Source organism: Chaetodon auriga, chromosome 13, assembly GCF_051107435.1.
Source record: "Chaetodon auriga isolate fChaAug3 chromosome 13, fChaAug3.hap1, whole genome shotgun sequence".
Taxonomy (NCBI): Eukaryota; Metazoa; Chordata; class Actinopteri; order Chaetodontiformes; family Chaetodontidae; genus Chaetodon; species Chaetodon auriga.
The window spans coordinates 21,123,876-21,138,652 of NC_135086.1; the positions used below are offsets into that span (position 1 = coordinate 21,123,876).

A 14,777-nucleotide genomic window follows, 5' to 3' on the forward strand; every position below is an offset into this window, starting at 1 on the left:
CCATTAAAAATGCACACACATACAAACAGACTAACAGCAACACAAGGGTCCCTGTAGAACAGCAAGGCAACAGTTTTCAGTTTTCCATCCTTCTTCCATTCCCTCTCCTCTTCTTCCTCTCCTTTCTTTCCCCTCCACTTCTAACTTTATATTCCCTTCATAGCCCCTTGCATGCTTCACGAAGTGCCGTCTCATTTATACAGAGAAAGAGAGAGAGAGAGAGAGAGCGTCCCTGAGGGGGACCTGCTTACTCAGACTCTAATGTGATTTACAGTCAATACGATGGCAGTCACTACCATATAATTAACTCTCCCTCATACTCAGACTCACATAAACGCATAAATAACCATGTCTATCAAATAATCACAGACATAAACAAGGCGAAAACACACTCAACCACCAAACCAAAACACTACAATGGTAACTGTACAATACATCATTTTTGCACACACACACACACACACACACACACACACGCAGTGCCTTCAGTGGGGCTGGGAATGCGGTATGCAGAGACAGCTATGCGGATGCTGTGAGCTCAGCATGCAGATTTAGGAGTGAAGCCTCAGAATGTGGATAAATGATTGGGGAACATTGGGATGAGAGAGAGGGAATAACAAGAGGAAGAGAGAACAGCAGAGGACGAGCAACATAAAAGGGACGGAAAAATCAAGCTGACTGGGCAACTGAACAGGACTCCTTCATTTTAGATGAAGACACTTGTTCATGCGGACAACTTTAAAAGATTTTGGTCCCTGAAAGTATTAATGTAATTAATGTAGAGATACAGGCTGACATGTTGGTGTTTGGGCTGGGCCTTTTACCATTCTGTGTGTGTGTGTGTGTGTGTGTGTGTGTGTTTGAGTGTGTCTTTATATTGAGCAGGACAGTATCTTTATTAATGGAGCCCTCTCTTCATTCATGTGAATTTCAAAATGAAACAGCTTTCAGGAGCGACTGCAGGCTGTTTTCTTGCATGACTCATTATCACAGAGCTCACCATTCACTGCTGGAATGCACGTAACCTCAACACAGCTCCAGAGCCCGAGGTCTTATAATAACTTGTTTAGTCCAAAAGTCCCAAACTCAAATCTATTAAAAAAACAACAACCAAAAAAAACATAGCAAATCCTCACATTTGAAAAGTGAGAGCTTGTGAGTGTTTGTTATTTTTGCTTGATGAAAGACTTGAATGAGTCAAGCTCTCTGTCAACTAACTAACCGATTCATCGACTCTGCAATGAAGTGTTATTCAGGAAATCCCACAGAAAAGTAATAGTTCTTGACTGGTTCCTCAAAAGGCTTTGGGGTTCCTCAAAGAACCATCACCAATTCAAGGACCTCTTTGTTTAGTGGATGGTTCTTCAGGTACTCCATATAGTTCTCTGAAGTATTTAAGGCTCTTCAACCTTACTGAATTATCTGATGATGGCTTATGGCCTAAAATTATTAGCGAAATTAATCAATTACAAAGAATAAATATGAAAACCCATCAAACATACCATATCAACCAATGCATGGATAACCAGGCTTTTCCAAGCAGTATGCAGCTAATTAAGTTTTCTTTAAGTCTGCTCAGTTAGCTAACCCACACACTCTGCAAGCTTAGCTAATGTTAGCAGGTGAATGTTAGCTTTATAAAATGCATCTAGCAAAGTGAATACGATAAGACATACGTATTGTTCTGCCATATGATGGTATAATATAAAGCAGAAGACAGACAAAAGTGCAACAACAACAACAAAGAACACGAAACAAAGATTCTCTCTTTCTTTCTGTCCTCCCCCCTCTATGTCACCACAATCCCAACGAACCTTGGAGGCTGACATGAAACAATGCTGAAAGCTGCCCTTTTACTTCCCAGACACACATTCACACACAGACCCACACCATGCACCCAACACTTCCATCCACTGTCTCCTGAAAGCTCCCAGTTTGGACAAAAAGCACTTTGTGTGTCATCTTTGTACAGAACCAGTACCGACCCAAACCCAGCCAAGCACCCACTGGCACACACACGCAATCACTCTCAGTATTGCTTTTCATTAGTAATGGATAACAAACAATGATTCTTCCAGCAGGTCACAAAGTTCACTCTGAAAAAGCAGATTTGAAGATGAGTTGCTGCTCTCCTCGCATCGAGTGACTGATGTATTTTCACCCCTCTAGCTGCAGTAGAAATCTCCATCCTTACAAATGATGGAGTGAAATGTCTCTTACCTGGTCAAACAGCTGTTTGCCTGTAGTGCTGGGCTGGATGGCAAACTCCAGCTCAGCGTCCATGGTGGTGACGCGCACATTGATCTGCAGAACAGAAAAACAAAATGCAATTTGATGAATGGACAAATAAACACTACATATACATGTATGAGGCCTGCAACTCAAAAAGATGAAACTGCTGAAGGTTTGGTTGTGATCATAGTCTCCACTGCAGCCAATAATAATGTCCCATCTTTGAACTAAAAACATTCTTTCTTCTTGGTTTTCTATTTCTAAAATAACCTCATATTTCCAGCTTTTGGGTATTGAATATTTAAAAATTTAATATTTTAAATAGTTGATGAATAACAAATAACGCAGCACTGGTACACACACACACACACACACACACACACACACACACACACACACACAACACACACACACACACACACACACGATGTTAGACAGTAATGGAGATGATCAGAAAACACAACAGGTGAAATTACATGTGAAGACGTTAAAATGTGTCAAAATAAAAGAAGAGGAGATACAAAGTGCAAACTGACAACAAGACATGCCAAGGAAATGAAATGGAAAGACATCAAAATGGTTAAGACAGTGAGAAAGAGTGAAACAAAGTGTGAAACAAACCTAAAAAACAGTGTGAAATAAATAAAGACAGTGTGATGGAAAAGACCACAATAAAATTTGAAGAGAAGCTTCAGCAAATAAGGAGCCAACTGGGAAGGAAGTCAAGCCTGTGAACTACTGTGACCCTCTGCTGGTGGGACAGCCTGTGCCAGCAGTGTGTGTGTGTGTCCTCCTATCAGACTTCTATAAATATTCTTTACACACACACAAACACACACACCCTCTGTGTTACATCCAGTGTCCATGTAAGGCGCTGGCTGTTTACGCTGCTCCTTCTGCCGGGAAGCAGCAGACAGGAAGTTGCTTTCACTTCACTCTAATGAAGCAAAGTTATCAGCAGTACTTCAGCGGCCTACCTTAAACACAAAACTATCAATAAGTTAAATGAAGGAACAGATGATGTGAGAGATGAGAGAAAAGAAAGACTAAGGGCCCTCAGAAACTACAAAGAGCATGACCTCTGCCCTACAGGGGCACGTCGACTGGCTCCTCAGGGTCCACAGGCCATCAGCACAAACGAGTGAAAGCCTGCACCAGGGTAACCATTCACAAGGGTGAATACATGAATATGATCACATGACAAGGAGCTAGATGAAAGGATGAGTGAACAGGATGATGAATACCTCAGCCCATTCAAATCAATGCACCCTGTATGCTGCTGTCTTTGTTTTACATTTTATCCTGTGCAAAAAAACTGAACTGAACCCAAACGCAGGCGCATGATTTTGAATTATTCATGATGATAAAATAAATAAATGTTTTAAGCCGGTGCAGAAGGGGATTATGGGAGTTGCATGCAGTCAGGTGTGACTTTCACAGCCAAATATGAGCATCTGGAAACTTTATTCAGGGCTGCTGCCACATCGACACTTTTTTTTTTTTTCTTTCTGAAACTTGAATTTTCATCAAACTTAACACAGTGAGTGTGCGCGTGTGTGTGTGTGTGTGTGTGTGTGTGTTACAGCCATCAGGCCCTTCTGGAGGTGTAGTATATAAAGCTGTGCTGTGGTGTTCTGTGGTGCACTAAGCAAACCCAGCTGCAGTGAAACCAACTGACACTGTCCTCGAGTAACCCTGACGGAGAGCGAGAGAGGGAGCGAAACACAGCAGATGAGAAAAGGGTATCACTGGCACAGTGAAAACTTGTAACCTGCCTGAGGGATAAAACTGCTGTGTCACTCGGGTGGGTGTGTGTGAGAGAGAGAAAGAAAGAGAGACAAAGAGATATAGATAATGCCTGAGGGGAGCCGAGTGCATCAATCATAAGAAACCAGCTGTCAGAATATACCAGACTCACAGACGGCTCAACTGACCTGAAAAATATATACACACACACACACACACACACACACGCACACACGAACCACGCTCTGCAGACAAAAGCAAAGCAGCTCTACCCCCATGGCCTCTGTACACACATACACACACAAACACACACACACACACACGCTCACATAAGAATACCATGCTGACAAAAGATGTAACCAGATGTTTGGCATATTTGCTTGTCAATCAACTAATTAATTAATAAAGAGGAATTCTGACCCAAATTCCTTTCTTTCAGATGCTGAAATAAATCCATGGCATTACTGAAGTTGAGCCACGTCTATATATCACTTTGAGATCTTCACACTGCCGGGGCCCCCTGGAGCTCACCTGCTTAGAGCATGTCCCATATATCAAGCCTGAATCCTGACTGCAGTCAAACAGGTTGGAGTCCAGCCCGAGGCCTTTGGCTGCATGTCATCCCCCCTCTTTCATCTACCTTTCCTGTCTCTCTCCAGCTGCCATTACCACAAATAAAGCAGCAAATGCTAAGATACCAATGGTCTCCATTTAAACCTGTCAATTTGTGTTCTTGTACTTCTAGTTATGAAAATCAAATATCCAATGAGGGAGAAGAAAAGATTTGGTTGTAAGTGTGTGTTTTAAGTGTGTGTTTTGCATTTGTTCTGCTCCAGTTAAAGCGGAAACAGTGTTTGTTTAGTAGATGCTGGGAGAGTATGGGAATGCAACCATATGGTGATGGTTTGTGTGTGTGTGTGTGTGTCACAGCGAGACGGACAGCTGTCTATATGTGTGGGAGCATAGCCATGTGGTGGCTTTACATGCGTGTACAATACGCACACACAATATGGCCTTTAACTCTGTCTCTGTGTTCTGCGCTGATAAGGTCGCCATAGCAACGCCCTTGTGGCTGATTTTAATGGAATTGTCTACAAAGCCTTGTGGACATCCTAAAGCGGGATTTAACACTTGACAGGATGACCTACAGAGGATTGACCCCTCTGCAGGTGAGATACAAGCTGGGCAGTTCAACAGAGAGACAACAGCCAAGCAGGAGGAGAACAATGGAACTCCACTCAAATGTGTCACGATTAACATTTATTAATCTTTTTTTCAGCTTTATTGATTCATCTTTTAGTTAATAAAATGTCAGAAAATAGAGAAAAAATGCTTATTTTGTATGACCAACAATCCAAATGTATGTATTTTACAGTGAAAAGCGGCAAATCCTCACATTTGAGGAGGCTGAGTTCCAGAGAAATGTCAACAGTGACATTCAAGACAACTAAAAAGGTTCATCTGTTGTTATGTTGCCACCACAACAAATGGTGTGTGATGATAAATAAAATCCCATCTAAAACCTAGAGTTGCTGTTATAATGGATGACCACAGATAAAAAAAAAAAAAAAAACACAATAGAAGGAGAAAAAAAAATAAACCACCTCTGGAAACGCTCTGCAGTCCTGCACAGAGGTGAATAACTCCTATTTCCTTTGTGCAGTGCAGTAAGAAAGGCCCGCCGAGTGCAGTCTGCTGCTGTCTGTGAGGGGAAGTGTGAGTGTGAATGTGTGTTTGAGTCATTGTGCCTGCGGACATTTGGACTGAGCTGTTTTAACATGCAAGTAAGTGTGTGTGTGTGTGTGTGTGTGTGTGTGTGTGTGTGTGTGTGTGTGTGTGTGTGTGAGAGTGCTGGAGCACAAAGACACAGATACAGAGAGAGCAACATGTCGTGTAGCAGATAGCAACAAAACGTTAGCAGATAAAGCAGGCGGTCAGAGCCAGGCTGCAGACCTTTAATCTGCTGTTGACCGACCGCTTCTCAAAAAATGCTTTATGGTGTCAGAAATATATGAAATAACATTTGTGTTCTGTACTAGTAATAATCCAGTGATATTATCAATGATCACTCCTGCCTCTAAATATGCTGTTTTTATCAGTGCTTCTACCAGTGCACTGCGACTACTGCTATGAATACTGCCAAGACAAAAAATAAGGCACAGGTCACTGGCAGAAATCAGCCACCCACTTCTCCACAGTGGTGGTATATGGAGGCAAGCAGATCTGGGGCAAAGTGTTTATTATTAAGGAGGAAAAATGTGACACTGAGAAATAAATTTTCCACTTTGAAGCTGAGCTAAGGCTGCTTAATTCTAAAATACTGATGATAAAAATCTGCTTGGATTGGTAAAACAGAGCGACTGGCTGATCAGCTTTCAGCTGAAACTTTTCTTGCTCTTATTTATTTGCAAACTGAGTGAATGGAGTTAGTTTTCTACTTCAACTCATGTTTACAGAGCCGGATTAGAAGCCCTGTTGGTTTGTTTTGAAGTAAATTCAGTTAAGCGAATCTTCTGAATAGGCAGCAGCGGGATAATTGCTCACATGCTGTTCGGAGGGAGGTTTGGTGTTTAAACGCTGAGGAAGCTCTGCCAAACATTTGGGTGACGTGGTTGGAATCAGGATGCTGACTTGCACTTTGAAACATAACAAATCCATTCCCACAACAAATGAATAACTGCTACTGCCACACAGAACGTTACGCCACTGCAAAAAAACCTATCATCACCTACTGCAGAGGTGGAGTGAGAGCCAGTGAGCACCGCTCATTGTTATGCAAACCATCAAAACCACTGACTCATTCAATAACCACAAAGTACAACAGCATGCTCAGCTCGAATGAGCTTTTAATCACTTCATCCTGGTTGTGACTGAGAGGACCTAAAGTCAGCACCTGAATTAGAAGTGATAAATATACTGTGGTTATTACTCCACATATTAAATCAATACATCAGAAAACTAGGTTATATGACTACTGTGTGCAGACAACTTCCCAGTGACAACTAGCAAAACCCACCAGCATAAAAGACTGTAATATTGTACATGTATATTATTCCCTATGTTGAGGGTGAGCTACTCTTTGGATGTTCACTGTAGCCTCACTCAATAATCCAGAATGGCAGATTTATAAGATGATTTCAAGTAATCATTGATATACATCAGTATCAGCTGATAAGTAACAAGAAATTGCAGTTATAAAATGTCCCACTCGGTAGCTAAATGGTGCCTACACATCTTTAATAACCATTTTTAAATGGCTCCACTTTTCAAAAATGTTTGTGCTGAGGTTAAAACGAGGATCGAACCAGTGTCATGCAAAATCAAAGCTGGTGCAGGAGATTTCCCTCGCTTACCTACCGGAGTGCTGCTCAGCTCTGTTACTGGTGTCCAGAAGCTGTACTGCATGGACACCCCTCTCACTTACACAACTTGTAGCAAACTGTGCTTAGTTTATATGTTCAGTTTATATCTTTAACATTTTTAACAAATTTTTTGACCTCCTGAGGGACAGTCAGGACTGCGAAACAACAAAATGGAAAAGCTTTAATGAGGCACGCAGCCGTAACCTACTGTGCACAGTCTATACTCATTAGAGAGTAGGAGCATGTATTCATTGTAATTAAGAGTTGTGAGATGCGTTGGGATTTTAGCCGTCATAATGACAGTGCCATGTACAAATAGCTCTTGTGATGTTTGTACAGAGATTCTACCCGAATCTCGGCTCACGAGGCTCCGGGGAAAACAGAGCGTGCGTGTCTGTCTCCGTTCAGCAGGCTGTGTTTACCAGCATCCTCCGTGCCTCCATGTTATTCATAACAAGTAGTGACAGCTAAATAGTAGGCTAGTGTGTACAGGCAGAGGCCGCCCACGCAACACAGCCCACCTGTTGACTGTGTTTGTGTGTGTGTGTGAGAGACACAGACAGCCATAATTACAAGCTGTTGGTAGCTAAGCTGGTTAGCAGAGGCTTTAAAGGGAACCAGGGCCACGCTGCCTTCTTCACCTTTTCTCTTCTCTGTTTTCCATCGTCATCCAATCTTTCCACTCATCTACTTAACATTTCCGCTCTGACACTCTTCTTCACCTCCACTCCTCTATGTGTCCTGTACGACTCTCTCTCTCTTCACCTCTACTCTTTTCCTCTCCAAAACCACTTTTCCACTCCACTGTTCTGGTCTAATGTCTTTAGGTGCAGGCCTACACAGTACTGTGAGTATTCATCAGTCACGCTTTTAGCTTCTCCACGATGGCTCTTTGTGTTTTCAAACTCAAAGGAATGAAGGAAGCATAAGAGAAAATTCATCCATCATCATTGTGTCAGACCACGCAAGAGTCCACCCAGTCCTGGAACTGATGCTTTTCACAGCACAGAAATTACACAGGCATCTGTGGGTTGATCTGGAGTAGGAGAAGTTAGCATGGCAGACACAGCTTTGCCTCCGACTGAGCAGAAAAAACACATCTCCAAGTCAGAGTGAGGAGTGATGCGCAGAGCAAGAGTAATACTGATACTGCTTGTAAGGAGCAGCAAAAGCAGAGCAGAACCCATTCCCACAGTCCAAAGCAATGTTCTCAAATTGTCCAAAAAAACCAAAATATTCCATTTTAAATAGTATAAAACCGCCGTCAATCCTCACATTTGAGAAGCAAGAGCCAGAGAATGCTTTTTTTTTTTTGCTTGATAAATTAAATAATTAACTGATTCAGTTAAATTAAATAACTGATTGGTTCAGCACAAATTTACATTGACTTGTTGCAGTAGCTACATGGCTTTACTGACTGTATTTACTACATGGCCAAAACTATGTGGACACTCAAACATGGAACCTGGCTGCAGGGATTTTGTACAATTCACACAAGAGCACTGGTGAGATCTAGCAGTGATGCTGAGTGATAGGGTCTGGCTCACAGTCAGCCTGCCAGTTGATCTTAAAGGTGCTGGTTGGGGTTGAGGTCAGGGCTCTGTTCAGGCCAGTCAACTTCTTAAAAAAATGAAAAAGAAAATTATTTCTTTCTGGACCTCTGTTTGAGGTGGCTTTGCCCTATTTAGGCTTCCTCTACAATATCACTGTATGATATAACATTAAGATGTCCCTGAAATGGAACTACCCAAACCATAAAAACCACCCAGACCAAATGTACAGGGCCGTCCACATACTTTTGGCCATGTACTGTATTCCTGTAAATCACCATGCTATAAATAACACTGAGTGCAGCTTTAGAAATTAATGTGAATGTTTTATCCTGATGCTTTTAGTGCATTCCAATAAAGCAGTGACTGAATTTAGTGGAGGTTAGGGAGAGGAGGTGGGAGGAGTGGCGAACTTCACACCCTCCCTCTAATTAGATTTAGTGACTTGGATAATTTCCATTATATAAATGAAAATGGCCCTCTGAAATATTTAAAGCCTCCAGCACAGGCATACTGCCCCCTACACCAGCACCCAGCCCGCAGGGACACCATCACCAGGAGGGGCAACATGTGCAAAACGCAGCCATAAATCAATAATGTATGATGTCCCACCACATCTCACACCCTGAACAGGCCTGATGCACGCTTATTCACACACACACACGCACGCACACACACATAAATAAACAAAAATGTTAAGCACCTGAACATCATGCTTTCCACTCAAGCAGACAGATATATTGAAAAAATAAATGTGTATTACCACATGTACACACCTTTCAGTCGTATAGACGCAAACACATACAGATCTATACTCACACGCACACACCACACACATACACACACACCCTCTTCCTCTCTCTCTCTCTCTGTCTCTCTCACTTGCCGTTGGGGAAACACATACGCTGACCAAAACATATGGGAAATCAATACATCTTTTAAAGGATTCTCCAGCAACATTTAACCCTTCAGGGTGTGTGTTGGATGAGCAGAATGTCTTTTTTTCAGCATTGTCTCCATGTTTGCTCTTATCTTCATTTTCCTGTGTCTCCATTCTTTGTCCTTGCTCCTCTCAAAAGCATTATCTGCAACTATGAAGGGGTCAGTGTGCTTCCAACTAAAGCCCCTTTCAGACATGCACCCCTTTACGTTCATCTGACGCCAATTTAACATGTGGGTCTCATGTCTGGATAAGCACCCAGGTCACTTTAAAGTAGGAGTAAACGGAAGTTAAGTTTCAGTAACATTTCCTTGGCATGAGTCTGAACTGAATGCCATCAGATTAATGTAAAGAAGGAAGATGTGAAGAAGGTGAGAATAGGCTCTCAGTGCTGGTTACGATAGATAACACATATAAAGCCTTTTTGGCCACGTCTCTGGCACGGCCCTGTGTGTCCAACATGCACATTAACTATACATGGACAGCCCTGTGAAATGTGAGATAAAGGTAAGAGTTGTGTCATGGCATTTCCTCTTCTTAACTTGATTAAATCACCTCCTGTTTGTCCAACATTCTCTTTGGTGTTAGCCTGCTGACACAGAGACCCCTTTGAACAACATGAAAGACGTGAATACCAGGGGACACCCCTGCTAGGTCCGGGGTGTATGTACACACAGAAATACCATTAAAACACAGCCTTGAGGAGGGTTATGGTCCAGACCAAATTCGCTTTTTAATGGCCTGCCTGAGGCTCTCTGGCTTATAGCCTGTCTCGCCCTGTCGGGACACAACAGGCTGTTTGTAAGTGGTTTACTCGCCTGACCTGCAAAATTATCAACGTGTTTCTTGTCTTGCATTTTGTTCTTTTGTTGCTCTACATGTCGCAGCAAGCTAATGGAGCCAAGCTAGCCTACTTGTTCAGTGATTATAAAGCGTGCCTGCAGGGGCCACTCAGCTTTAGCTTTTAATCCAGTGTGACATTTAAGTGTTTTCATGGAAAGAACAAGCAGAGGATGCACAGATGAAGCAGTGAAAGGGCCGATGGGTTTACTGTCCAACGGCTGGGCTTAATGTCAAAGTATAGCCTGTGATGAAACCAGAGTGGGAGTTCCCCTCGAGGGTGGCTTGGGTGTCATTTTTCTGGACTGGATAAGAACAAAGTTCCCGTCAATCAGTCCTCTCCCAAATCCTCTTTCATCCCTCTGTGTGCCTTTTTTCTTCCCTGCGGTGTGTTTCGATAATTTGAGCTTCACTCACTCGTTCCAACTTTCTCTTTTGTTCACTCCTTTCTGTCCACCTGCCAATCCACATAGCTCTGTTACATGCTCCTTCATGGTCAAACTGCACGACCGTTACGAGCCTGCTTCATGCAAACTGTCACTTTTTCCTTCTTTTGACCCGTTTCATCTCTTCTCATCTTCCTCTCCATATCGGTCACCTTCTGTCTCTCTCTTCAGCTCCCATCCTCTTGCTACTTTTTCCATCCCATCTCACTGGTCTCTTTCCAGGAATTGGGCCAGGCCTAATTCCCCATTACTGAGATTGATGGAGCAGGGGCTCGGTGCGATCGGTGGCTGGGTGAAGATAACTGTGTAAGCAGCCAGAGTGTACAGGCGGCAGGATTGTAAACACCCTGCAACTACAAGCGGCCAATCCTTGCTGTAGTTTTCACTGACCTCTATCAATCTATTTTTAGCTGATGTGAGAATCAGAATTTGGTTTAGGCTTACAGTCAGGTGCTGAGTTGCTTAAAGAACAAAAATGAGGTTGTTCAAAGGGTTGTTTTTTCTATTTACTGAAACAGATGTTAATGGAAATAATCCCTTCATCTGTGAATGCTGCTGTTATTTTACACCTTTGCTAACTGGAAGAAAGCACCTTAAATAGCTGGATGGAATTAAACATTTTCTGTGTAATCACTGTCAGACCATATTGAACTGATAATCTTTGTATACAACAAAACAAAAGAGCTCAACATTTCAAAACATCAGTAACTTTATTGATCAGTAAAACAGTACTGTGGTTACACGCTGAGCCTCTGCCACTGGAGTTTATGTTCCTAATTTCAAGGTTAAGCCATGGTAAAGGTAATATAATAAATGGCTTCACAACCCTCAGACCATAATCCTGTTATTCAAGCTGCGGTGCAAACTCAGCCTGTATGTGTTTGTGTCAGGACAACATGAAAGCTCCCACTGTCCTTCAGTCCTAAAATAGAGCAGAGAAAGCCCTCTTTGTGTTTGCTCCATTCAATAGACAGGACAGTTCCACAAAGTGACCGACTGTGTGAGCGTGTGTGTGCGTGTTTTCCCAAAACTCTGTGCACTCCTGTAGCGTATTACTTCTGACTGGGAGAGCTGCTGACAGACCCAGGGCTCACTTAAAAAAACAGATGCACGTTAGGAATAAAGAACAATGGCCTATTTCTGTTTGCTTCTTACCTATTTCCTATCAGTGCCTGAAGCCTGTGCAGTTAACTCCTCTTCCAAGCCACAAACTTTAACCTCCTGAGTGCTAGTCAGTGAGTGTGTGAGTGGAGCTCACCAGTTATTGCACTGGTTGGATCGAAACTGATGATCTTAGCTACAATCAGTAAAGAGAGCTAATTGTCCCAGAGTCCCTGAATGTTGTAAAGAGCCAAATTAACTAGCTGTGGTACAAAACGTGATGGCTGATTCAGCTTTAGCCTGTTTAAAGCTTCTATAATAAAAACAGAAATGAAGCGCTCTGCAGACTCTGGTAGCTCCTGATCAGTTTTTACACATCCCCTGCAGATAAGTGCTTGGTCATCACTCATCATTCAAAGCTTCTACTGAGGTTTTTGAATAAAGCCTTGAACGTCTGTTGTCATGTTTTATGTTGCCTATCACCCACAATAAAAGTCAACATAAATGCATGTAGGAAGCAGGCTCATTCAACAAAGGCATAAAATATTGATGGTATAATAATCACGCCTTAGGCTTACGGCTGCCTTTCTCCATTAATACAGATGCGTGTGAGACACGCAGGAGAGCAAACAGTTCTTTGACCACAGTGAAAATGTTGTGTTGAGTTATTGGAAATTGGATCAGACATGTTGGAAACACTCCTATGCAGCTACCATTTGAATCTAATTCTACAAATAGTATAATATTAATAATATTAGTGCAGCTTAATCGTTATCTGCAGCCGTGCAGAAATACTGGCTTTAAACAGAACAAACAGACATGCACAAGCAGCGTTCAAAGCTTCCAACTGTTCAGCACAGTCCTAGTTAGAGAAGACTTATGGCTACTGGGCCTGACTAACACCAACTTTTATCCATTGGTTAGCGAGTTCCTGTCAGAGGTAATCAATCTGAATATTACACATTCTGCTCTTCTGCAGTACAGGCAGTAACTCTCTACATGGCAGATACACAGGGGTGGTGCAAACATTAATCTCCAGCATGTTGGGTACTAACCGGTTTGGGCATCTTTCTCCTCTCTCCGCCCGTCCCCTGTTGCTGAGAAAACAGAAAGAATTCGTCCTCCGTCTTCCTGCCTCTCTCCGGGGCACCAGCACCTGGGACACAGCAACAACAAAGACAAATGCACCAACGTCAACAGACAAATAACTCAGACATGAGGTTCAGTGTACCCCTCAGGCCGTCACACAGTGTACTGTTCTGTGTCTCTCTCCTCTTCTATGTTTCCCGTTTGTCTCTCTCTACGTCTCGCAGTCACTACTGAAAGAGACAGTGAAAGTAAAAAAAAGGAAAGAAAAGAGGACAACAGCCTGGATGGGGAAAAGTTGGGGAATTTGCAATTGATTTTTTTGTTATAGGTAATGATTCTAGCAGTTTCTGCTCTCATTGATAAATCATTCAGTCCTTAAATTGTCAGAGGATAGCAAAAAATACACATCAGTTTTCAGCTTCAAACTGCATAGTGCTCTCAAATCAACAGTCCCAAGTCCGAAGATATCAGTTTACAATGATATCAAACAGAGAAACGAAGCAAACACTCACACAGGAGGGCTTGAATGAGCAAATGTTCGTTTACTTGACATATTATTAATCAAACCATGAATCGATCATCTCTGAATTGCTGTGTGGTTGAGATTCATGCAGTGGCGTAAGTTGTGCAGGTGAAAGTCAACAATAGTTCTCAAATGGACATTTCTTCAATCAACAATACAAATGTTAGGCTAACTGGACTTAACTGCCACCACCAACCATGTTTCTGCTGAAGGAAAATGACAGGACAGATACTTCAGCTGCTGCTGATTGATAAGCACAAAATCAAACTTCTCCCAAAAAGAAAACTGCCACCATGAACACGTCACACAGAATAAGGCAGCGAAAACAAAATGGCAGTTCAGTTTGATGATCAGGCCGAATCAAATAATCGCTTCATCACTTACAGTATATACCAATGTCAAGTTAAGTTTCAATGCTGCATCTTTGAGAAGAACTACTTAAACCTAATTGTGGTGTGAATGCTGCTGGATGCTGACTTTCATTCACATGGAGAAGAAGCTGAGGGAGTGCAAAGAGGTGGAAAAGTGGGAAAGTGTTTAATTAGTGCACATGGGATTATAAAACTCATAATGTATAAATGAGGTGGAACATTTTGAGGTTTGAACAGTTTCTAGTTAAGAGTATGAACAAGACTTGAAAAAGTGTGAGTTGTCTAAGTTCTGTATTTGTGTGTCAAACTTCCCTAATGAGCTCATCTTCATCAGCTGCTCCCAGCTGTTTGACTCCTGACACAGAGTTCATTTCATAGCTCAGTGACAGTAACTCTTATCCCCTAAGTTACGATACCAGAAGAGAGAAGAGCAAAAGTGTGAAAATGCATCAATTTTGAACATCCTGTCCCTTCAACTGAACGAGAAAAACTTCCCACAAAACCTGGAATACTTCAGCGTTCAAGTATTAAATGCACGAAAGAGAAAAGTAAGCCAGAATGACCTAACTGAGCTGAA

The 14,777-nt window shown here is 42.3% G+C and overlaps 1 protein-coding gene across 3 annotated transcripts in view; it reads right to left on the reverse strand.

The window, feature by feature from the left end:
* The window catches only part of LOC143330329 (radixin), a 35,156-nt gene that overhangs the window by 11,340 nt on the left and 9,039 nt on the right, over positions 1-14,777 (reverse strand). For all 3 annotated transcript variants that reach the window (XM_076746812.1, XM_076746816.1, XM_076746815.1), the window contains exons 2-3: positions 13,273-13,373; positions 2,221-2,304 (exon numbers count right to left, since the gene is read on the reverse strand). In XM_076746812.1, the coding sequence (XP_076602927.1) occupies positions 2,221-2,304; positions 13,273-13,284 (96 nt within the window). In that variant the 5' untranslated portion in view covers positions 13,285-13,373. The remainder of the gene's footprint in view (positions 1-2,220; positions 2,305-13,272; positions 13,374-14,777) is intronic.